Genomic DNA, 26,389 nt, shown 5'->3' on the forward strand with positions numbered 1-26,389 from the left:
GTGAGAAAAACCCATTCGATGAACGAAGTTATTATCGCGGACAAACGATGGAATTTCTAATAATGTCGAAGGGTATAGTAGTCATTTCACTTGACTGCGTTTAAAAGCGGTTGCGCGAAGCGTCTCTCGTCCACTTTTCAAAACAGCGGTTAAAAATCGTAAATCGTGTTAAAAATTTCAAAACGCAGCATTTAAAAGCGTTATCAAACACGTAAAATATCGTCAAACGCCGTTTTTTAATGCAAACGCTGGAAAATTTCCGTTTTGAAGCGCAATCAATCGCACCCTTAGCTGCATTCTTTATGCTTTTTCTGTTTTGATAAGTTGTATAAATAAGTGCTTTGATGATCAATAAAAGACAGCTTAAGAAGTCTCAAAATTAAGTTTGCTTTTGCCAGCTTTTACACTTTATTTCTATCAAAAACCTACAGAACCTAATGCAGTGCAAAAAAAATCTGAAATTTGAATGTTTAAAGCCTAAATTTGATCTCTAAGCTTCTTACCTTACATATCAAAGCTCTATAAGTAAGAAATCACAAATAGGATTATAAAACTAGTTTATTTTAACATCTGAAGGTCAAAATTTGGCATTTAGTCCTTGCTTGACATGTGTTATTTTGGGATGAGTATGCTAGAAATTATACCATTGTTATATGGATGCTTGATCTTGCGTATCCCTAGGTCGGTCAACACTAGGTCAAACAGCACCAGGTCAGCCAACAGAAGGTCTTTATGATTTCTTGGATCAATTGTCGATATTGTGCCCTCAATCAGTTGCAGATCCATGTGTGTAGTAGATGATAGAATGTGCTAAATCGGTAGTCGATATTTTTTTGTTGATCAACACCATGGTAGGAAACCAAAAAAATTATAGGTTCCATTTATTTATGGATTTTAATGTGTTTTCCAGTTTTGATGTAGTTCTAACACGCATATATAACTCTAAGGGGAGTTCTTAATCATGATTAGCTAATTCAATTCCATATTCTACTTTGCTCATTCCATATATTTATAGGTGGTTTGTTTAGTGATAAAAAAAATCATAATTGTTGAGTGGAATTGTATTCTTAACACATTCTAATCCCGTAACTTGAAAAGTGTACCTCTAGACTCCAAATCTTTGGACATAATGTATTCATAGTGAGTTGGTTGGTCTTGGTGACCTTCAAATTTTGCTTATAGATGGTAGGTATCCACAATTGTGAAGGAAATGAATCCTGTTAAGAATTCTTACGCAAAGAATCAGTCAGTAGATGTTGTCCATAGAATTAGAGATGGATGCTTTTAAGTGGAGGTGTGTAGCCATTAGGAAAATAAAATTGAATCTAATAAGATGACAATAAAATAAGATCTGTTTTATAAAGATGAATATTGGGCAATCCTTAAACATGCCATATTATAAGATAGAAGATTAGAAAGAGACCATAAGATGAAATAGAAATGAACATGTTCCCGTGGAATATCAAGTTGGTGAGCCGTGTGATGGGAAACCTTCGCTCAATTCGCATAGCTCGACCGTAGTGATGTTAATTGTGATTACATCTATAAGTAGCTTGGTACATCTTTATTCCATTTCATATATGTCCAAGGATCCACAGAGCCCTCGATTTATGTGTTATTTATCCATTCCTACTTCTTGGATGCCAATGTTGATGATTGGAGATAACTCTCTTCAATAATTCTTGGGATGGGAGGGAGTAGGTCTTGCTTCATATTTGTTAATTCATTTCTTGTTTACACAACTTCAGGCAGATAAAGCAGTTACAAAAGTTATGCCTGTCAATCGAATAGGTGATTTTGGATTAGCTCCTAGGATTTTGGGTCGTTTTACTCTCCCAACATATCATAATTTAAGTTAAACAAATGATAGGTTTGCTCCCTCTTGTCGTGTGTTTGGAACTGGCAAGATATTTCTATAGATTTCCAAGAAAATTTACCACTACGATGTTAGAGCCTGATTTTAAAACTCGTATGATGAAATTTAGTTGAGTTGATTGGATTAGTTTGGATTTCGAGGTGACCTGATGATCCCTTATTTTGATGGGATCAACTTGACGAATATTTTCGTTTAGAACAACTTCATTTATTTTAAATGTTAAAAATATATTTAAATAATTTTATTTGGCTCATCCTTTTTGATTCTGCGAGTTTTCGATATCATGTCCCCTTGACCTCAGTCTTCTCTTATACATCAGTGAAAAATACCCAAAATGCCCTCTTGTAAAAATCCTATATTTTTTCTTCTCAAAAGCAGTAGAGATACAAATGAATTCCTGATCTACAACAATGTAAATAATATCCACGTGTACCTAATATCATGCTTTTATTGTTTGAAAACAATTTGCTCTTTCTTTTTTCTTTTTCTTTTAATAACGTAGGGTCATTTCCAAACCAATGGAAGTTTCCCAACGTGCAAGTTAGTAAATCAGAACTAGGCTACCCAGTTTTGAACACACGACCAAAGGAAGCAAACCCCTATCACTAGTCGCAATCTCAATATTGTTTTGTGTGCATGAAGAATTCCTAAATCAAAACAATGTAACTAATAGTTTTTATGCTGCAACCATACATTGGAAATGTTTTTATTGGTCCTGTTAAAGCATTTTATCACCTTTGAGGATAACGATAGGCAGAATCTAGAAACTGATCCAAACGGGTACTTAATATACCACTTGTAATTTTAATTTGGAAAAAAATTGGCAAAAAAGCTTATAGTCTCAAGAGATGTACACAACTAATATTGAGTAAAGATACATGAAGAAATCCCTTAATTACAACAATGTAAATTATAGTTGTTATAATGCAGCACAGAAATGTCTTTTTTGGCTTCCTTCACATTTCCAAATATTTCTCTATAGTTGCTGTCAAGGTAGACTTGGGCACAACACCAATCACACTCTCTTTCTTCTCTACATTCTTGAAAAATAAAACAGTGGGAATGCTCCTGATCCCATATTGTGTCGCCATTGTCGGACAATCATCGGTGTTGAGCTTGTAGCACACAATCTTCCCAGCATATTGTTTCACCAATTCCTCCAGCATGGGTGCGATCATCCTACATGGTCCACACCATGGTGCCGAAAAATCAACAAGAACAAGTGTTTCACTTGCAATCATAAGATTGTTCCAACTTCCATCAGTGACAACAAGAACTGCAAATTTTTCCCCACTAGATCCAATTAATATTCCAGAAAATTTACAATATCTTCTACCTCATGAAGCAAAAATCTTCAAATGGTCTAGAGACTATTTTATTTTATTTGCTAAGAACTCTGAAGAAAAAAGAAATCTGGAAAAATTAATTTCCTCTCATGAATTTTTGTTCTACAATTATCCTTGTGCTTATTGATAGTTGTTAATATGATGTAATAATGTTACAAACAACAACAATAACAACAACAACAACAATAATAATAAGAGTTGTGTTGGAGTAACATTAAAATGTACATCGTGGGGGACATTTATAACATGATGTATATCAATGAAAAGCATCTATGATTCTAACATACATCCACATCAGAAATGTTCCCCATGATGTATATTTCAATGTTACTTCAGCATTATCCTAATAATAATAATGATTATTATTATTAATATAAGAATAGGAAATCAAGGTTATTCAATACATGGAGCATTTTAGAGTGTAAACTTTGGTTCTTGATAGAAAATAAGAGTCCAACTATTATTTATTTCGCTCGATGATTTCTACGTCTAGAAGAAATCAAATTGAAGATTCCACTCCAGGATGAATCAAATTAACTCTGAAATTGATTTTTTTCAACCAAACTTCCAAAAATCATTTTTAAAATATACATTAATCCCTAAAACATCAAATAATATATTCAAAACACAATTTTTGTAAAAGTATCATTTTTTTCTAATTTTTAATTAAAAAAAATTTAGGTTTTTGAATAAAAAACTTAGATGGAACAAAAACTCCGACTATTAGAAAGATCTAGAAGTGCCTTACCTTAGATCCAAACTTTAAAAAACTATGAAATCTGCTATGGGTCGAATTGAGTTTGATGTCTCACTCTGAAAATTAGTCGAAAGCTTTACTTATTTGATTCCCTCGAAGCTTGTGACGAGCCGAACACTTTTCTCTTTTACTCCGAATCCCAATGGAGATTATATGGATATGATACTTGAGGTAGAAGGTGGATGGAAGCTAGGTTTTTTTTTTTTTTTTTTTTGTTTTTTGAAGAGAAGAGAAAGAGAGAAATTCTGGAATTTCTCTTTAAGTATTAGTATTTATAGTGTCCTAGAGATACACATGTATTTTCGTATTTGTTTTATCCTTTTGTGCCAATTCGACACTTGAGATTTGAAATTTCACAAACTTATACTCTACTTTTAATACTTTTTCACAACAAATTTAATAGTGTCTGATCAGATTTTCCAAATTCTAATTTCAACAATCGTTCCCCTTTTTGCATACAAACTTGACACACAATTTGAGGATTTTACAATTTTTTCATCCGACCTCTAATTGATACATGCATAGAGGCTAAAATATGTTTTTCAACTATTTTGAATCTATTGGCGAAATTAGATTTTCTCACAAATTTATAAATTAAAATCCATAAATCTCAATATGTAAAAAATCCTAGAATTCAAAATTTCAATTTCCTCAAGAAACGATTTAAGTTTTCAGATCATTACATTAGGTTCCTGATTTGCCACTCTAATGAACCCAGTTTATAGGGTAGGTAGAGATAATTCATTTCTTGGTTTGCTTTGGTTCCCTAAAATAGTTCGCTAGTTTGGTTCATTTGTGTATATATATAATTCAAGTATACAATTTAGAGGTACAATTATAACGTTAAAAGATTTTAAGTAAAATAAAAATAAATTAATATAATTATCCAAATTCTAAATATAAACAATGAAAATAATCTAATAAATTTGTTTAGTTCGTCGAACCAAATTGTTTGGTTCACCAAACCCAATCAAAATTTGATGGATTTGTGATTTACTTTATTTTATGAACCTATTATGAATCATACCGTGAACTTAATTGTTTGATTCGTAAGTTCATAGTTCGAACTAGTACCAACAAATTGGGTAATATAATTCATAATCATTAGATTATAAAATAAGTTAGGTCATTTTTTTTCTTTCTTTGGGCTTAAATATTTGTAATATTTTATATCATAATTATATAAAACATGGTCAACAATAGGAGATTCTATTTTTAGACTAGAGTTTGCTCGTGCCTACGGTACATACATCTTTTAGGTCTAAGAGGGGTAAAAATGAAAAAAAAAATTAAGTTGAAAGAATATTATTACAAATCTTTGAAGTTAAGAGGGTAAACTAAGAAAAATAATAAAGTTGGAGATGTATTATTTAAAGGGAAAATGCTGAAGTAACATTGAAATTGACATCGTTTCAGACATTGCTGGCGTGGATGTGTCTATAAAACCATAGATGCTTTTCATCGAGATGCGATGCGAACTAACATTGAAATTGACATCGTTTCTAAACTCTATCTCTCTCTCTCAATCCAAACAGACCGTAAGACACCATTGAAAAATTGATCTCACATCCACCCTGGACAGTGGTGAAATCGTGGGCACTCATTCTATCTCTCGTACTCTTTAACCCTAAGAAATCAATCAGGTTTGGTTCTCATCTTCTTCATTGTTCTCTATCTCTAGTACTCTCGAGCTCTAAGAAATCAATCAGTTTGGGTTCTTATGTTTTTTACTCTTCTCTATCTCTCGCACCTTCAAACCAGTGTCAGGTTGGATTCTCGTTTTTTTGACTCTTCTCAACTTTTACAAAACTCGAAAGTCAATCAATTTGGATTTTCATCAGGAAAAATTCATGAACTCTAAGAAATTGCAAAGATCGAACCCTTCTTCACTCTCTACATTTTTTTGGTTGTGTTTCTAAGTGATTATGGTTAGGAAGGATATTTAGATAAGTAAAAATCCCATCAGTTGGATTCCATGATTACATGGTTGAAATCCTTTTATTTTTTGGGTGAATTGAAGTGTGATTTACTGTGTGGAAGGAATGATGAATGAGGTTCTTGCAGAAAGCTTATGGAAGATGTTAGAGCCATCATCAATGAACGAAGTTGGTAGTGGGATAATTATAGCCAACACAAAATCTATTTTGTTTCTAGATTGAGAGTAAATTTATAGGACTAGAATGCACATTCTGTTGTTTGAATTGGAGAGCATATACCCTTACCTTGGAGATATTTGTTTTGGGAAATTTGCATTTAAAAAAAAAAAAAACATTTTTAAGGTTAGTTATGTACTGACTTTTAAGTATTGTCCATTTTTTTTTTTTTTTTTGAAGAGTAAAATTTTTAAATGAGACTTCATTAGTATGGTCCATTTTCATAAAAAAAATATTGTCCATTAAAATTTAAATCTAGTATGTTGTTGTTTCTATATGAGAAATGGCTTAAGCTTCAACTCCTTGACTAACCTTTTGTTTGCATCTCCAATAAACCCCAACAAAACTTTTTGCACATGGAAAGCTAAAACCTTTAAGTTGAACTCTTGTGGTTCTGTACAATTAGATTGGTATATAATTCATTTTTTACTTTGCAAGAGTTGCTATATTACCAAGAAAAAAAAACTATGAATTTTAAAGAAAAGATTTGTTGGTCATCTTGTCACATTTCCAAATGTTTCGCCTAGGCAGGTAAAGAAATGTTTTAATAAAAGTCTATCATTTCCCCAAGAAAGATTTTCATTGTTCTTAACTAAATCCCTCGGTAGTCGTCAGTAGCCATTTACATATCTATAACATTCTTCTCAAGTAGTAAAAATATCAGTCCTTCATCTTACGAGAACGACATAAAATCTAGTCATTTTGAAAGTAAAACATACAAATTCAAATTAAATTATTTGTCAAGATTTCCAAAAAGAATAAAGAAAATAACAAAACTCACAAAACCCAAATTAAAACTCACAAAATAATAAAGAATATTGGTTGTATCTTAAAGGATCACTCATGTCTCTTCTGTGAAATTACTTATTATACAATAAATGGAAGTTTTCCAACTCACAAAATACGACTTGATTTATGCAAAGAAGAATACCCAATTCATGTATATAAAAAAAAGGATATTAGGAATCACAATGTGAAAGAAGTCAATAATTAAATCCCCATGGTCTCTAAGAACCTAACAATCCATCCATTTATTTATAAGTAAAAAAAAAAAACACAAATTCTCTACCCCATAGACAACTCAAACTCACAAAATCACTTGATGGGTAATTGTTTAATTTAAATGAAACAGTAGGAAATTGAATCAATCAATAATAACTACATGACTCGACATCCTAAATTATGTTTTTCTAAAATTATATATTAAGGAGCAAATTATTAAATAAGAAACGATCAAGAGAAAACTCTAAGAACATTAGTACAAATCTATATAAGTCATGTACTTCAATTAAAACTACCTCCATTGAATTGACACAATGTAGTAGTATTGTTGTAAGAACATATAAGATTTAAATTAAAGATTGATAAAAGTGCAAACGAGTGAACGCATTACAAGACCAATTGTACGACTTGCGACATCTAGAAGATGAACTTAAAAAAAAAATTTAAAAACATGAAGACAAGAAAATAAAATAGCAGGGAGGTTTAGTCTCTTGCATCCTTGCGATTTCTCCTTTACGTAGATTCAATTGTACTTCAGTGTATTGATTTTTTATTGCATGGCAAGCACATTAATTTTCAAGAAAATGCCTTTCGACCTTTTCATATGATAAAATTGCTTTGAAAAAAGCTCCACGTTATCGATTTACAAATTTTTAACACTCTTACCAAGATCTGTACTACGCCGTTCGAAAGCAACTTAGAATCTTGTCATTCTCTATGTATACTTAGATATAGACAATTTGTTATTATGCATAAGTGACAATAATTGTATGAATTAATTGGATAAATTGCATTATTTTAAATTTGAATTAATTTCAATGTTAAATTGGACAAACCTCCAGCTAGCTTTCATACCATTATCCATCGAGAGTCCTAGACTAATCACTCATTGAACGCATTCAAACTATTAATAGGAATTTTCATACTCAATGGATGATGAGACTTTTTGTCAAGGCTCTCTCAAATACCCAAGTAGTGTCTTAGCTTACCTAAAATAATACAAATCAGTATTCAATCTATATAGAAGTAGTCCAACAATATATTAGTCTCAAAAATTCTGACCAATCAATTTGTATTGTAGGCATTCTCCTTCATCATCAAATTAATATGGTTGAACCACCATATTTCTATGTATCAATTGCATACCAACATTTGAACCCAAACATCAACCCCTTTTTAGTTAATTTACTAATTAACAAATAATCTGAACTAAATTTGAATTAACTATTAATGTAGGAAAGAGTAGAGTAAAACAAGAAGCAAACTAATAAATCAACAAAACACAAACATCCACCCCGCAATAAACGTATATTATTCCAATGGTTAATAACAACCATTCACATAAAAGCTTAAGATTTCACAAAATCAAGATAATTTTACAAAATAAGGATTGAAATCGAAATTAAAATTTGAAATTTCAACTTAAAAATCGAGTAATTCACAAATAAGAATATACTTAAGCTTCACACAATTCTTTTACAGAGCTCCTGCTTTTAACAATTACAAACCCCATTATCAACTCTTGCAAAGAATGTTTCCTAATGTCAAAAATGTAAGATAAGAAACAATAACACCAGTAAGACGAGAATAATGAAGAAGACAAGAACCCAACCTAATTGATTTCATAGAGTTTGAGAGTACAAGAGATAGAAAACAATGAAGAAGATGAGAACCCAGCCTGATTGATTTTTTAAGGATTGAGAGTACGAAAGATAGAGAGAGTGTACGATTTCACCATTGTTCATTGTGGATGCGCGATCGATTTTTCGATGGAGTTTGGCTTATTTGATTTTATTTTTTTTGCTTTACAAAGATCGAAATGTTGGGTTGGGGATTTTTTTAAAACAAAATTATTTGTTGAAGATGTATTTGAAAATACTTTAAAAGCATTAAAGTAAACGATGGTAGATAACTGCACGTTTAACCTGAAATCAAGATTTGGTTGTCTAAATGCGCTGAATCTTACGGCCTTCGAACATCATTTTTTAGTATGTTTGCATGTCTATCCGACGAATCGGACCCTATATATAATTATTATTATTATTATTATGAATTATTTTAAGAGTTATGACATAAATTAATCATCTTTGTATAAATAAAATAATGACATTTTATTAATATATTAATGATTTATTGCGTGAAATTTCATGTTTATTTTTTTATTAAAAAATATTATTTATAATTTATGGAATATTGGAAATCCATATAACCGAATTAAGCCAAACTAACTTTAATTTGATTTGAGTTGATTTGGTTCCAATAGAATTTGATTCAATTCTACTTCTTATTTAGGGAAAATGACTTTGTAAGTTCGAAAATCAATTTAAAAAAAATCAAGTTACACTCGCATTCACAACACACATTCCTTTAATGAGTATCAAAAACAAGATAAACATTATCATTTAAAACTTTTGAAGTGGTCGACTTAAGATAAAGAATAGAGAGTTGGCCAAAACTATCTACAATAATGCTGACGTAATGCTTTTAAATGTTCTCAACGCATCGATAATTATTTAACTTATATATATAGTAATAATAATAATTATTATTATTATGAATTATTTTAGGAGTTATAACATAAATTAATTATTTTTTATGGATAAAAAAAGACATTTTATGAATATATTAATGATTTATTGTGTGAAATTTCATTTTATTATATGTTTTTTATATATTAAAAAATGTTATTTATAATTTATAGAATATTGGCAATCCATAGAATTGAATCACACCAAACTAATTTTAATTCGATTTGAGTTGATTTAGTTCAAATAAAATTTGATTTGATTCTAATTCTTATTTAGTGGAACTGACCTATGTAAGTTCGAAAATCGATTCAAATCAAACCAAATTACACCCGTATTCACAACACACGTTTCTTTAATGAGTACTAAAAACAAGATAAACATTATTATTTAAAACTTTTAAAGTGGACGACTTAAGAAAAAAAAAAAGAGAGTCAGCCAAAACTATTTAGAATAATGTTGACATGATGCTCTTAAATGTTCTCAATGCACGGGTAGTTATTTAACTTATGAGTCTGTTTGGTCACAATAAAAATTATTGTACATATTCGGAATAAATTTTTCCTTGATCTTGCAGTGGAAACCCTTAGCCATATTAGCTTCCATGCCATTTGGTTGACTAATCTTGATGTGGGTTTAGTCTACATATTTTTTGTCTACTAGTGGTGGATTTAATTGGATTAGCATTAATGCTCATTCTAAAATCATATATATATATATATATATCTATATATATATATATATATATAGATGAAAATGAAAAGAAAGCTCAACTAAGTATGTTTGAGACACTTAAAGATATCTTAATGTTAAAAATTATGATTTAATTTGGATGGATTAGTGTGAGAAAATTGAGATGAGTCAGGTTACTCTGACTAACTTAGTAATATTTCAAATCTTAGTAGGTGTCATGAGTTTATATCATGGCATCCGAAAAACATGATTCGTTGCTACAAGTACTTAGAGGACAAAATCTTAAGATTTTTTTTTTTTTAAATGGAGTTATTTCTCACCAATGAATTATAATTTTAAACTTCATAAATTAAATATTTGGGGGAGAGGTTGTGGGGGCCCAAATGGTCTATCATGTTAGAAAAAGATTATGTCATCCCTTTAGAGTTCATGGCATCTATCAAATTTAGAAAAACAATTAAGAAAAAACTTGATCCAAGTTGAAAAAATAATTTTCTTTTTAGTTTTACATTGTAAAATAAAAAAATATGATATGATAACATTTTAACACCTTTGAAAAAAAAAGTTATTTTTCATGTTAAATTTTAATTTTGAATTTGGGAGTTCAATAACTGTACAATTTCAACACCTCGATGAAGTTCAAAACAGATTTTTCTTCTTGATTTTTTTTTTTAATATGATTTTTTGACGAAATTTAAAAGGCTACTGTGTTAAATTGTCAATGTGGTAATCCATGTCAGCCCAACAACCCTTAGTAAAATTTGAAATCTTACTAAATTAATGAGGAAAGTGCTTCTCAAAAGAAGCTAGCATGGTAGAGAGAAACACGTTATGTTGAAAACTGGAATCCGTGTGTTTCGTGAAATTCCACTCTCTCAGATTTTAGTTTTACGCTAACCTCGTGTGGGATACGTAATTTTAATTACATTTGAAAACGTGAGACGAGCACTAAAGCAGCGGTTTAGTCAATCCGACCATAGGGTGGTTTATTGTATACCGTCTGACAAACACAGCCTTAGAGTCTATTCAAGACTTGGAGTTGTCTTCGACAGGGTTTTTAGGGTTTTGATGGAAAGTAGTGGTAGTAGCAGAATCACTAACAGCAAGAACAACTACCATTGGAGAGCAGAGGAAGCAATTGCTGGCAACTCCGAAGCTCTTGAAGCTCTTAGAGAACTCATCACTTACCCCATCCACTATTCCAAAGAATCTCAAAAACTCGGCCTCAAAGTAAGATTTTTCTTTCTCCACCTTCTTTGATTTCTACTCAAACTCATCAATCCAATAGATTTTATTTGTTTATTTAATTCGGCTTCTTAACTTCAGTGGCGCAGAGGATTGTTGTTGTACGGCCCGCCAGGAACTGGAAAGGTACGTAGAAGTTGAATTTTTATTTTTTTTGGTTCGTTAGATTTCGTTATAGTCCTTTTGTTAACTCATGTTTGTTTCCAGACAAGCTTAGTTCGTGCTGTTGTTCGAGAGTGCGACGCACATTTGATAGTGATAAGGTACTGAATCATAGGTTTTTCGTAAATTGAGATTGTTTAATTCTATGGGTTACTGAAATATTGTGAAATTGTTGACTTTTTTTTATAAAAAAAAAAAAAAATTTGTTTATGGAATTGGTTTATGGTGTGCACTTTGCAGTCCACATTCTGTTCATAGAGCACATGCAGGGGAGAGCGAGAGAATTTTGCGAGAAGCTTTTGCAGAAGCATCATCTCATGCTTTGTTGGGCAAACCGTCAGTTATTTTTATCGATGAAATCGATGCTCTTTGTCCTCGTCGTGATTCTAGGTATATGATTGAATTCTTCAATAAAATTGACATGATTCTTGGTACATGATTGAATTCTTCAATAATATCGAAATTTTGTTATATAAGTTCATGTTAAAGTACCCATGTCATGTGTACTGTTATACCAACATAGGTTATTCTGTTACGTAGCTGACTCTAGCTTTTGTAGAAAATAAATAAATAAAACACTTCTTTATCATCCCACTAAGCATTCCTAGTTAGTAGGGAAGAGCTAGTCTATTCTGTTACAACTTCTTTTCTATTTTGTTGGTAGTGAACGTTAGATGTCATTGTAATAAATGCCTATATAAGGCAAGGAAAGTCATGACTAAAAAGCAAGTGTTATCTCTATATTTTGCACTTGGTGTTACACCGGGAGGCCTAGGTTCTTCAATTAGCCTAAGTTATTTCCTTTGTCTTTTCTATACTATTTCTTTGATTACACAGTAGGTACCAACAAACAAAAGAGGAAGAACCCGTAGTACATACCATTGTGGTATCAGAGCACGGGCATGGATCAAAGAGTGGAGAAGTCGGGGATTGATGTGGGCACTCTCACCATTGGACAACAACAACTTATGGAGAAACTTATAGAGCTATTTGATAAGCTTACTGCACAAACCAGGCCCACCACAGACCGACCTTGCACTAGAGGACGGAGAGAACTCAATGGCTTCACTCCAACACTGCTATTGGAGTTGCACGAATTTTCTTCGAAAATATCTTCAAGTTGCATAAAATGCCAAGGACCATTGTTTGTGATTGAGAAATCCAACATTCACAAGTCTATTTTGGTCAGAATTATTCAAGATGAATGGCACTGATTTTAATTACAGTTCGGCGTACCATCCTCAAACAGATGGTCAAAGTGAAGTGGTAAAACGCACGATGGAGATATACTTGTGTTGTTTCACAAGTTCGCACCCGAAAGCGTGGAGTGAGCAGTTAGCATGGGTAGAGTATTGCTATAATACCAGTTGGCACTCAAGCCATTAAAACCACCCCTTTTGAAGTTGTGTATGGCAGGTCACCACCTACCTTGTTGTCTTATATGCACTAGGCATGGCTAAGGTTGAAGCTGTGGAGAGACACTTAGTGGATCCGGATCAGATTATTAAAGAATTGTGGGCTACACTCAAGGAAGCTCAATCACGAATGAAGAAGGTATATGATCACCATCATAGAGATAGAGAATTTGAAGAGGGGGATTGGGTTTATCTTAAGCTTCAACCATATTGGCAAGCATCGATATCGATAAGGAAAAATCTCAAGCTATCACCTAACTATTACGGGCCATTCAAGGTTCTCAAGAAAATAGGAGCCATAGCTTATAAACTGGACCTGCCCAAGGAGTCGCAAATTCACCCGGTTCTCCATGTCTCATTATTGAAGAAAAAGATAGGTGAAAGGATTCCCATACAAAGCGAGCTTTTTATTGTATGAAATGAAGATGAAACTCTTAATCCTAAGTTGCAAGCAATTTTAAATCGTTGGATACGTAAGAAGAAGGAAGAAGTTCTCATCCATTGGCAAGGGTTATCACCTATTGAAGCCACTTAGGAAGATCTTGTAACTATGAAGAAGCAGTTTCCTGATCATGACCTTGAGGACAAGGTTGCTTTTTAAGGGGGAAGGAGTTGTTACGTAGCTGACTCTAGCTTTTTAATAAAATAAATAAATAAAACACTTCTTTATCATCCCACTAAGTAGTCCCTAGTTAGTAGGGATATTTTAAAGAGTTTTGGTCCAAGTTGTTAAGTAGACCTAGTATAAGGGGAAGAGTTAGTCTATTTTGTTGCAACTTCTTTTCTATTTTGTTGGTAGTGAACGTTAGATGTCATCAGTTGAATTGCAAGAGTGGCGTGCAAAGGGGTTATGCTATAAGTGTAATGAAAAGTTTGTTCCGGGACATCGATGCAAAAAAAATGTTCTTAATTGAAGCGTGCTATGAAGAAGAAGATGGCAACATTTTTTATGGAAAAAGAAGAAACCGTTCATGAACATTCAAAAGAGATGCCTGAGATTTCCTTGCATAGTATTTCGGGGGCACGGACATCAAAAAGAATGTGAGTAAAGGGTGGCATTGGAAAAATATTAGCCACTGTTTTGGTGGATTTGAGAAGCACTTATAATTTTAGGAGTGAAGTTCTTGCTAGAAAGGTGGGCTTACAACCTGAGAATGGAGGAAGGTTTGAAGTTGTGGTGGCTTCAAGTGAAAAATTATCCTGTCTGGGTAAGTGCACGAACGTAAAATTAAATTTTCAAACAATACGTATTTTTGGGGACTTTTACTTGTTCCCACTAGAAGGATATGATATTGTGTTGGGCACACAATGGTTGCGCACACTTGGCCCAATTTTGTGGCATTTTGCTAAGCTGCAAATGAGATTCAAGCTAGCTGATTAAGTGGTGGTTCTTCAAGGGGTATCCATCCCAGATGATAAACTAATCAGGGATCTACAATTCAGTTGTGAAGTAAGAAAAGTAAACAGGGGGTGTTGCTACAACTATTTTCACTTGGTACCACACTTCCTAAGCATAAGGTTGAATGTCAACATCCACAATTGCAACAGAATAGACTAGCTCTTCCCCTAATACTAGGTCTACTCAACAACTTGAACAAAAAATCTTTAAAATATCCCTACTAACTAAGACTACTTAGTGGGATGATAAAAGTGTTTTATTTATTTATTTTTTAAAAAAACTAGAGTCAGTCACGTAACACATTCATGTGCTACGTAACAAAAACGAAAATGGGTTTGTTGATGTCTTACACTAGTATGAAGTATCAGACATGGTGACCCCCCCTTACAAACCTGATATAACACATCGTACAATTTATCCCATATGGTGAGAGATAAACATTTGAAAACACTTTAGTTGGCGTGTGCCTAACATATGATTACAACATGGTGTCCAACATTCCAATTTTTAGAAAACGGTGCCATGATTTCATAGTGTTGTGGGAAATGAAATTGGAGATGATTTAAGAGATGGAGTGTGTCAAAGCATATTGTAGGATATAGAATTAGGTCAATGTGAAGAATAGAGCTAACATATTTTGGAACACTTTGTTTTGAGAATGCACGTACTTTTATATTATGTACATATACATATTTAGCTTGATCAAGTGTCATTATCCCTCACAATTAATGTAGCGCACCTAGCCCACACCAGTATGATATTATTGCTTTGGGTTTTACCCCGCACGAATTTAGAATGCGTTGATTGGATAGGGCCAAGCTTGCCCTTATGGTTCACTTCTACATAGTCGATGTGGGACAAACTCATAACCCCCCTACCATTCCATCCAACACACATGATAACTTTACTTCGACCCCTCAGTCTCAACAGTCCTTTCTCTGGTTTAAGTAGACGTACCAACGAGATCGTGACATTCTCCCCACCCAATTAATGAGCCGTCCTAGGCTCTATAACTATTTGTTCCACACTTGGCCCCCGTTAGTACAATATTATTTGCTTTGGGTTTTAACCTACACGACTTTAAAATGCGTTTTACTAAATAGGATCAATCTTGCCCTTATAGTCTAGGCTTTGAACATCTATCCAGTCGATGTGAGACCAAACTCATATTACCCCTGCCATTCCATCCAGCACAAAGGATGGTTCCACTTCTACCCCTCGGTCTCAATAGTCTTTTTCCTGGGTAGGCGCACCAATGAGATTGTGACAATTAAGGTATAGTTACCCTATGGGATTGCCACTTGATTATTCTAGGAGTATTAGATTGTCGCAGTAATCATTAAATTGGAGACTTCATTACCATTGCACACACATTTGCATTGGACTATTAAAAAAAGTATGATTGATTGGATGGTTGATCGACAGAACTTCATCATGCGGTGTGGGGTGTCTCCAAGATGTTGTTCTTTTATAAATGGTCTAGTTCTAGATAGACGAGCACAATTAGGTGTTTTGCAGCTTTGTTCAAGTAGGAAGGAGAAAGGGATAAGAAAAACGGATTAGTTGTGGTGGCCATCCTTATCTTCTATATTGGTTCTAGGCAACGCTAAAGGAAAGCGTGAAAATTTCTCATGTCTGAGTGAAAAAAAAAACATTTCCATTGTAATGTGTCCCAAATAAAGCAGTTGTTGTGGTATTTAAACTGTAATGTGCAGATCACATAATACATCTATCATAAGTATCTTTGTTTTTTCAATGCAGGAGAGAGCAAGACATTCGCATAGCTTCTCAGCTCTTCACATTGATGGATGCCAACAAGCCCTCATTAACATCTCATTCATTGGTTGTTGTCGTGGCGTCAACAAACAGGTTACTCGACTAGTTTTTACAATTGAAGAACCCATTTTATCAATCACTTGGAATATGGTTTATCTATCTCCCCCCTGCCCCCCGCGCCCCCTTTTGATAAGTGAGATTTGTATTTAAAAAAAGAGAAAAATGCCCAACCATAGCTAACAAGCCCATGCAAGGGTGCCGAAGAAAAGAAGACAATAAAATTAAATTTGCTATATTGCATCGATGCTGGTACGGTCTCCAACTCCAACATGGGTATGGAGTGTCATATTCAGAAAACCCTGAAAATTGGATTCAATGGACCCAACGTTATCTATTTTTTGTATTTTATAAAATAAAAATGTTATTTATTCATCAATTGCTTTGGAAGGTTCTGAAAAAAAATGTATCAACTTTTGAAACATACTTGAGGACCAAATAAAACTGAATTTGATAAAATTTTACAGAATGGTAGATCCAGAAGTCTACTTTAATGTTTCAAAAGTTTGGCAAATCAAGAAGGCACTCAAATTATTTACCTCATGTACTTCTGGGGCTTGTAACCAAGCTCTGGTGGTTGACACATTGCAATGCAACTTCGAGATCTGGGGGGTCCTCAAATTGTAATTTTTTTTTTCCTTTTGAATTTTGATTGGTGCTAGTATGAAGGTGGAGTTTTGATCCCAGGTTTGTGGTATTACCTCACTGACTTTACCACCTCACCGGGGTGGTGCCTTCCTCAAATTGTAAGATTTGTGTATTTGGTAATCAGAAACAATACGCCTACTAAAAAACACAATACACTCACTAAAATCACAAGCACAATACACCTACTAAAAAAAGAGAGAAAAACACCCAACAATGTGTCTATCCTGGACAAACATTTACTGCGTACTAGACTACGGGCACCTGACTAGAACTTGTTTTACTCGTCACGTGTCTCGGCTCGGCAAAGTACTGGCACCTGACTAGAACTTGTTTTACTCATCAGAGGTCTCGGCTTGGCGAGGCTTCGGCTTAATCAAAGCTTTAACTACACTGGTAATCAAATGCAATTCATTTCTTCCAGAGCATATGACCGCTCGATATCACCTAGATGAAAGAAATGATTTTGATCTATTCAATTGAAGTATTGTTTATCCATAAAATACCATCTCATGGACTCCCATGTTGCAGATTTCTTAACATTCTTTCAGATATATTTTAAAAGACTGTTTGGCTGATTTATTAATGTTTACAGAGTGGATACAATTGATCCAGCACTGAGAAGGTCGGGACGTTTTGATGCTGAAGTTGAAGTTACAACTCCTACCGAAGAGGAACGGTTTCAAATCCTAAAGGTAGGATCTACTTCTATACAAATTTTAGAAGTGATTTTAGGGTAACTGTTACTGACAGGCATGAGCTACTCAAGACTTTGACCTAGTCAACTCAACTTCTCACGCACTTGGCCAAGACTTAATTAGATACTTATAATATTAAATTGTTGAGCCTTCTTATTAGTATTTGTGTTTAATTTGGCTCAGCTCTATTCCAAGAAGCTTCCCTTGGACCCCAATGTCGACCTCCAAGCTATAGCTGCATCCTGCAATGGATATGTTGGGGCTGATTTAGAAGCTTTATGTCGGGAGGCTACAATGTCTGCAGTAAGGAGATCTTCAGATATAACTGGAAATGGTAGTGTATTTAGCTTAACAATGAGTGATTGGAATCATGCAAGAACTGTGGTTGGTCCAAGCATAACAAGAGGTGTTACAGTGGAAACCCCCAAAGTGTCATGGGAAGATATTGGAGGATTAAAAGATTTGAAGGTCTATTTTCCCTCCTTGTTCTAAATAATTTCTGAAATAGTCTGTCTTCTAACAGTGTCTTAAAACATGCAACAGAAGAAGCTTCAACAAGCAGTTGAGTGGCCAATTAAGCATGCAACTACATTTGCAAGGCTGGGGATATCACCAGTGCGCGGGGTTCTTTTATATGGACCACCAGGGTGCTCAAAGACTTCCCTCGCTAAAGCTGCAGCTCATGCTGCCCAAGCTTCTCTATTTTCCTTGAGGTTGTATTGATTTTCTTACCTAACTGTGAAACTCGAAAAACTAACTGGGACGACTAGATGAGGAAATCAAAGTACATCTCAATATGTCACAAGGACCATAAGCCTGTCAAGTAGGGCATGGGTTGGGTTTGTTCTGGATCTGGCTCTAGCCAGATCCGCATCTGAATTCGACTTGGGTCTTATTAGCTAAAACCATATCTGAACCATTTTGCCTTCACTAAATCTGGATCCGGATCCGATCCCACCGAATAACTTGATTCAGGTTGGTCGAGTCCGATAAGTTTGGATCGTTCAACATTTTTTTGCTATATATATTTTTTGTTGTTACTATACTATCTATTTTACTATTATAATTCTTTTATTTTACAAAAATTCATGTTATAGTAAATTAGTAGAAAAATGATATTTTGAAAATTATCTATTTTACTTTTATATTTCTTTTATTTTCCAAAAATTCATGTTATATTAAATTAGTAGAAAAAAGATATTTTGAATACTTAAAAATGTAATTTTCAAAGCAATATATCATTGGGATCTAGGCGAATATAGGGATGGATAAGTATTTGACCTGGATCAAGGGACATAAAACCCATATTCGACCCATTTTTTTATTTGGGTCTATTCCAAGGGTCCAAACCCGCTAGATTCGGATCACCATGTTATGCCCTACCATCAAGGCACGTTGGTACATGTAACCTCATGCATGGGGGTGGGTTCCACCTCCATCTACAAGATCTCCCAGGCCAAAGCCTGATGTTGTCAAGATGGTTTTAACCATTGATCTATCCTGGATCAATTGATTAAATGATTAGAGTCAACCAATCAAGTCTACTTTTTTATTAGAGACCTCATAGGCAGGTAGGATACTTCAAATGATTGGTCCCAGCCCCCCTACATTTGCTACTTGCATAGTTGTGGGGCTGGTGAACTATCTTTACCGCCTCTGCCTGTCATGTGCCTTTAGATTTTGTTAACTGAAGTCTATCATATAATTTTCTCCATAGAAGTATTTTTGGTGAATGACGTCCTTTCTGCGAGCAAGGTCTTAGATTTTGATTTTGGTGTCTATTTTGATTAGTCTGGAAATGGAAGTATGCTGTGGAAATATTTCGATCTATGCGGAAATTTATACAAGTTTTGGAAATGATGGAAATATTGTGTAAATGACAAAAATATGGAGGAAATTCTCATTGAAACTATGTGAAATGATAATATCGGTATTAAGTCATCAAAATATAATAAACAACCATATGAAGTATGGAAATAAAGATCAAAAACGTTCTGCTACACATACGTGCAAATATTATTATTATTATTATTATCATTAATATTATTTTTGATGGGTATAAGGTTAGTGCTTAGCAAATAAAGTTGGGCTCAAGGGGGTTTGAACCTAGGACGTGGGAACAACGCTTCACACGTCTTACCACTTAGCTAAGTTGGCACTTCGACATACATGCAAATATGTGAGATCTAGAAGGTGAAAAACAATAATATTTGATATGGAAATGAAAATAATAATCTCACATTAACTACATGCACTTTAATACGTAAAACACTTGCTTCATTACTATTGTATTCACATGTTTTTATCTTTTACATTTTGGAATATATACGAATAAGTTAGTAATATATATATCCAACTAATTAAAACACAAATGATTGTGTACGTGCTTTTATAAACTTATTAATATATGTTTAATATATCAAAGTAAGATGATATGGTATAATACCTAACTGATAATAATTCATTTATATTGATGAATGAATATCATGTGCAGTTTTTTTTATTAATAAATACTATTATGTCAAGTAGTTACAAGTCCTTTTTATAATAAAAATATATATATTTTATAGTTTTTATCAATATTTAAAAAAATAATATTATGGTTAAAATGTACTATTCTGCGGAATATTTCCACTGAAATCTTGCATTTTTATATAAAAAATTTGATTATTTCTGTCAAATTCATTATTCATCGAAATATGTTGTGAAACTAATAGTGATACGCACCAAAATATTTACGAAAAGAAACTGTCAGTTATATTTCGTGTCGGACCTTATGAAAATGACAAATATTTCAGTATATTTCATGGAAATATGTCAAAATTTAATATTATGCCTCTGAGTTCAATGGTTTCTATTGCACAAACACTTACTAGTCTTGAGCTTTTAATGCATATTGTTGGGTTTGCATGTATTGATTTTCCATTAATGCATCAGTGGAGCAGAGCTGTATTCGATGTATGTCGGAGAAGGAGAAGCTTTGTTGCGTAATACATTTCAGAGGGCTCGGCTTGCAGCACCAAGTATAATTTTTTTTGACGAGGCTGATGTTGTTGCTGCGAAACGGTGAGTTATTCAGAACTTATTTCTTTGGCAGGATTTTGTCTTTTATTTGCTCGGAAGACTCAGCGATCGTATAACATATTCTTGAGTGGTCTGAAACCAATCAAGGGATAAGGTGTATATCGTAAGTATCCTGATTCACACATCTCTAAAGTGTTCTTCTGCTTGTTCTATCATTAAATGGGTTTGACTTATGGCATCATAATTAAGTACTGAATGGATTGACATCATTAAAAAAAACTGAAATGGACCAACCGTTCCATTTATTTTCTTCAGTTTCTTTAGAACCTTTGAAACAAACTAGCTGAAGTAATATATAAAGTCTATTGGGTGTTCGGCCTTCCACAGATTCGTGTTGCTAACCCCAAATAGTTGGAAATGCACTGATAATGATGATCACGATGACAATGAAGGATTGAAGCTGTTAATGATGGCTTGATTTCCTTTAACTATCCTATTGATGGTTTGTTTAATCTAATGCATAATGTGCCTATTAATCAAGATGTTCAGGAAAGCCATGATTCTACCATTTGTGCTCCCGTATGGCGTTATTTTTACTCGTGTGCTAAAATCTGTACAAGGCTTACACGCCTTGAGGCTCACTCCGCAGGGAGACTTCCTCAAAATACTTTATGCCTTATTTACTTATTACACACCAGTTGATTAAATTAGATGACATGTCAAATAAGTGTATTGGTACACCGAATATCTCCAGTGGAGTCTTCTCCTAGCCTTGAGTTCAAACCCATACAAATACCTGAAGGCAGTTGAGTTTTGGCCTTGTCAAAGATGAACGCATGATCCCACAGGTCTTCAACTAAAGTCTTTGCCAGATTGATTGCTGAAAACCGCTGATATTTGGGCATGAGTTCGACAAAAAATCAAAATCTAGGACAACCCACAAATGAATGCCGACCGTTTGATCTTGCTACTATTTCTCCCCAAAGCGATTGATATCATTGAAAATTATGAAAAGAAAACTTAGAAAAAACAACTCACTCATTTCATTTCATCATTCAAGCTGTGTGAAACAAAATCCTCTTCGCTGTCATAGATTTGTTGAAGACATTTCTTTTGTGGCACTTCATCAAATATCCAACAAGCGCAATGAAACTTGAGCCTCTTCTCTCCCTTTCATGTCTTCTTCTCCAAAATCCTAGCTGAACAACTGAACCATTGGAAACAAAAGAGAAACTAGTAAAAAAATTCTCCCATCTTTTTTTCTCCATGGAAACCCTTACCTTCTTCCTCTCTACCCATCAACCATTAAGATTTGTGGGTTTTCTTTTCTCTTCACTTTTATAGTCACTCTTTTGTTCTAAGTGAAAGAAAAGAAAGTTAAGAATTGTATCCATCGTAGATGTTGGAAGTGAGGGGGATGGTGGAGAGGAGATCTAGGGCGATGAGTATGTGTCACACTCATGCTTGTTGAGATAGCAACCATGCGGCACTTATAGTTAATGACCTACAAGTAGGTCTAAAGAAACACACGCACATGTAATGCAACACACAAAGGCATGCAAATGGGGCCAATGCCCAAAGGCAATTTGATTAACCATCGCTGGCAACTTACATGGCAATCCACGTTGTACAAGAACTCATTACAAGGTAATGCTCGATATGTGTTTTGCAACTTGTAGGCACATGCTTACTAGTAGGCTTGGGTGTGGTGCTTGCCTTCAATCTTTCCTGTTCACTTGAAGAGGAGTTGAGTCTTTTACCAAATTTCCAAAGGGTACATCAAGATTGGGTGCCAATCATACTGGGCTTGAGAGATGTGCCAAACCCGACACAAAAGCCCATTTACGAAGGACACGTGTGCATGACACACATAGGTACAAGGACACATTGTTTTGTGACTGCCCCTAGGGTGTGCCCGGCATGAGCAAACTCCTTAGACACTAGATATGGTACCGGCATCCCGGCACATGTACCAGGACACTATGTACTGGTCCATTACATTTTGGCATGGTCTCTCTCTCTCTCTCTCTCTTTCTCTGACATGTTCTTTGGAGGAGAAGATGAAATGGAAAGGGTTTGGTATTTATAAAACAAATGGCTGCCTACACTCAAAATCCCCAGTTGATTTGATGTATGAGGTGTCATTGAGAGAAGTTGTGTAGCAATATAAGTTCTCTTAAAAAGCATAAAGATTATGATGTGTATGGCTCATCCATTGAGGCATTGAAAAGGATGGGTGTGCCTTTTACGCTTTTTTAATTCTTCAGGTCAAATGTGCACACTATACATGCATATGATGGTAGTGACTGTTTTCTTTTCCTCTTTGTTTTCTCTGAGGACATCTTGTCCTCTTTATCAATAAAATTTTGCTTATCAATATATATATATATATATATATATATATATATATATATATATATATATATATATATATATATATATATATATATTTATATATATAGATATATGATGGTAGTGACAGGTTGTAATAGCTTAAAAGAATCTGTTATTTTCTTTTATTTTTTTCTCCACTTAACTGTTAGGAAACCATAATAGGCTGTTCTAAATTAAATAACTTAAGCAAACGGTTTCTAAAAGATAAATTTTCATTTCTGAACTCAAAATTCATCTAAAGAAATTCACCGATTTAAATTTTTTCATAGTCACAGTTTTGCCTGGAAGCTGGAGTTAATCGATCTAACAAATAAATATGTTGTGTTAGATGAATAATGCGCCCGATATACTTTTAGGAAGCAAGCCATAGTATTTCCAAGTTCTGACAATGGCACCATGAACCTTGCAATGACATTCTTGGGAATTTGGTTTGTGAAGAAAACTGTTGTAACCCATCTGGGTAGTATTGGGAAAGTAGCCCCATCTGTTGATAACTTTATAACAATATAACTGGTAAGGGCTAATTTGTGATCTGAGATCTAAGATATGTTTTGGCTTCCTATGAAGTGTCCTGAATGAATTGTTAATTTAATGTGTTTCGTTTTGTTCTGCTTTATTTTGCTTCTCTCTTTCTTTTATCTTACAATTTATCTCATCTATATATTGAACTACTGGATTTTTTTTTCTCCCCTTTGGCAGAGGTGGGAGTTCAAGCAGTAACGTCACGGTTGGAGAGAGGCTTCTTTCTACCTTGCTTACCGAAATGGATGGCTTAGAGCAGGCTACAGTAAGCGTCTCGTAAATAACAATATTATCCGTGTGTAATGTTGATAGTAAGATATAACTTTTAAATTCTATGTTCTAGCAATCTTATTATGCACCTCCATTACAGGGAATTCTTGTGTTGGCTGCTACAAATCGTCCTCATGCTATTGACGCTGCACTTATGCGTCCTGGTCGCTTTGATTTGGTAAGGGTTCTTCTTGTTATGGTATAAATAGATCCTAATTCTAAGCTGTCTTCCGCATTTGTACAACTTAAAATCCTTTCTGGCTAAGCAAAAGGAAATGATGGACTAATGTCAATGTCTACAGCTTAACCTAATTGCCAATTTAGTGGTTCCAAACCTGTCCCATCCCTTCTTTTCTTTGTTATTTCTGTAATTTTAATAATCTGAGTTAGTCCATTCTGTGCATTCATGCTGAAGGATTTGGTTGAGTTATAATATGGTCCAGGGTCAGCTTTTTTCTGAATTTGTATAAGCTATGTCTATCTTTCAAGTCACATGCTAAGCAAGCCAAGACTGTTCAATCAGTCCACCACATTTTGGGTGGGAACTATAGCCCAACAAAAAGAATCGATCGAATAATCTTAATTATCTGATCAATTTTCTTTTGTGTCACTCAACTTCTGGGTGTATCTGCCATGTTCGTGAGATTGTTAGAAACATCTGATTGCTGTGTTTTTTTTAAGCCAATGACCATTCTATTTGTGTAATTTCTATATAGAATTAAGATTTGTAATCTATTCTTGAAAAATGAAAATAAAATAAAAGACCATCTTTTGCCATTTCAGTTATTGTTTGTGCCGGTTTGCGAAGTTCATTAAAGTCTGTGTGTTGATGCCACAACCTTGGTTCAAAACCCGTCTTCACCTACTAATTATTGATCACTAATCTCCCGACTGGCAAAAAAAAGTGTGTTTGCCCATGGAGTGGCTTATGCAGTTGACGGAAAATGGAATTTGATTAAAAGAGATGTATGCTCAAGTCATCTTTTATGGGTCATTTCCATGTACTTTCAAGTTCAGATTGTCACGCCTCCAAAATCTAACACTAATCCCCATGATTTTTTGTTAGTTTTTGAGGCATGGGACACACATCCCAATGTATAAAAACTGATGTTATATAAATACCGTGACAATTGATTTGATTATAACATAACTGAGAAAATCCTCAAGATTCGTGAAAACCTGTCAGGTCATCACGACAACTATCTAAATAAATGCCATAGGACGAATAGTAATAATCATTCTGATTTTTTTTTCTCTTGAGATTGTGGTGGATCCTCTTTTGCATGCACACTGTATTAAATAGGGGTAACAAGAAAAAAAGGCTGTTTTTCATATGATATCTCACCCCTGGATTTAACTGTATTTGTTTTGAAGGTGCTTTATGTACCACCACCCGATGAAGAAGCTCGCTATGAAATATTGCGTGTGCATACACGTAAAATGAAGGTAGATGATAATGTCGATCTCAGACGGATAGCAGAAGGCACAGAGCTCTTCACAGGTGCCGAACTGGAGGGTCTATGTAGGGAAGCTGGCATGGTAGCACTGAGGGAAGACATCTCTGCTACCGTTGTCTGTGACCATCACTTCCAAACCGTAAAAGATTCACTAAAACCAGCGTTGACCAGACAGGAAATTGATTCGTATGCCTTGTTTATGAAGAACTCCACATGTTCTTATCAGAGTGGATCGAACAAGAAGTATCTGAAAAATCTGATTGGTCCGGTACAATTTGGTTTCTTAAGCTTTGCGTTGATATATGCTGCTTTGTATCTTTTGATGGATGTGAATAGAGCAACAATTGGTGTAGCAACTACATGAAGAATAGGCAGGTGCTTGTCTTGTAAATCTCAGGTGTCATTGCTGGCTGTGTTATTCTGTGTCGCCCCCTTTCGTTTACAGATTACATTGTATGATTAGATTAATTCATATTATAGATTTAAAAAAAAGAAATTTATTTGAACTGTACTGTTGGTGTAGTTTCAGTATTGATTATTGAAGGCTTCATTTATCTATTTGTTTCTTGATGAAGTGCTGGTTGTAGTGGCTTTTTAAATTTCCATCCTTCATGGAAAGGATTCAATGGCTAAGTTCTGGCGGCGAGGATGATCTCACGAAAAAGATCCTAAAAAAGATGAGAAGAAGAAGAAGCCTATTTCAAACTTTCTAACTGAATCTAATGAGATTTTTAAATGGTCACAAATGTTCAATTTGTAAAACATTTTTCATTATAATTAGACGTATCAGAACTTTTGACAATCATCCATTGGCTTGTAAATTTGCTTGTTGTTTGGATGTCTGTAAACATAAATCCGATGGTCAATATTTATTCATATCACCATGACAAAACATCTAGGATATACTTATCCCAAGGATAAGTATCCTAATTTAAATGGATGGGATCTTGAATTTCACGAGTCATGGCCCGTT

General features: G+C 34.0%; 1 protein-coding gene and 1 pseudogene across 1 annotated transcript; one reads left to right on the forward strand and one right to left on the reverse strand.

The window, feature by feature from the left end:
* Positions 1-2,832: 2,832 nt before the first annotated feature.
* LOC147406661 (thioredoxin M-type, chloroplastic pseudogene) lies at positions 2,833-3,533 on the reverse strand (annotated as a pseudogene).
* Positions 3,534-11,176: 7,643 nt separating this feature from the next.
* On the forward strand, positions 11,177-25,984 carry CDC48B (cell division cycle 48B). The gene is made up of 12 exons (XM_086434799.1): positions 11,177-11,582; positions 11,679-11,723; positions 11,805-11,860; positions 12,000-12,149; positions 16,335-16,442; positions 17,647-17,746; positions 17,933-18,217; positions 18,293-18,462; positions 20,687-20,815; positions 23,867-23,954; positions 24,060-24,137; positions 25,334-25,984. The coding sequence occupies exons 1-12, from the start codon at positions 11,421-11,423 to the stop codon at positions 25,778-25,780; spliced, it is 1,818 nt and encodes a 605-aa protein (XP_086290925.1). The 5' UTR covers positions 11,177-11,420; the 3' UTR covers positions 25,781-25,984.
* The last annotated feature ends 405 nt before the right edge of the window (positions 25,985-26,389 follow it).

The sequence above is a fragment of the Akebia trifoliata genome, chromosome 3 (assembly GCF_017979445.1).
Source record: "Akebia trifoliata isolate Shusen 1 chromosome 3, ASM1797944v1, whole genome shotgun sequence".
Taxonomy (NCBI): Eukaryota; Viridiplantae; Streptophyta; class Magnoliopsida; order Ranunculales; family Lardizabalaceae; genus Akebia; species Akebia trifoliata.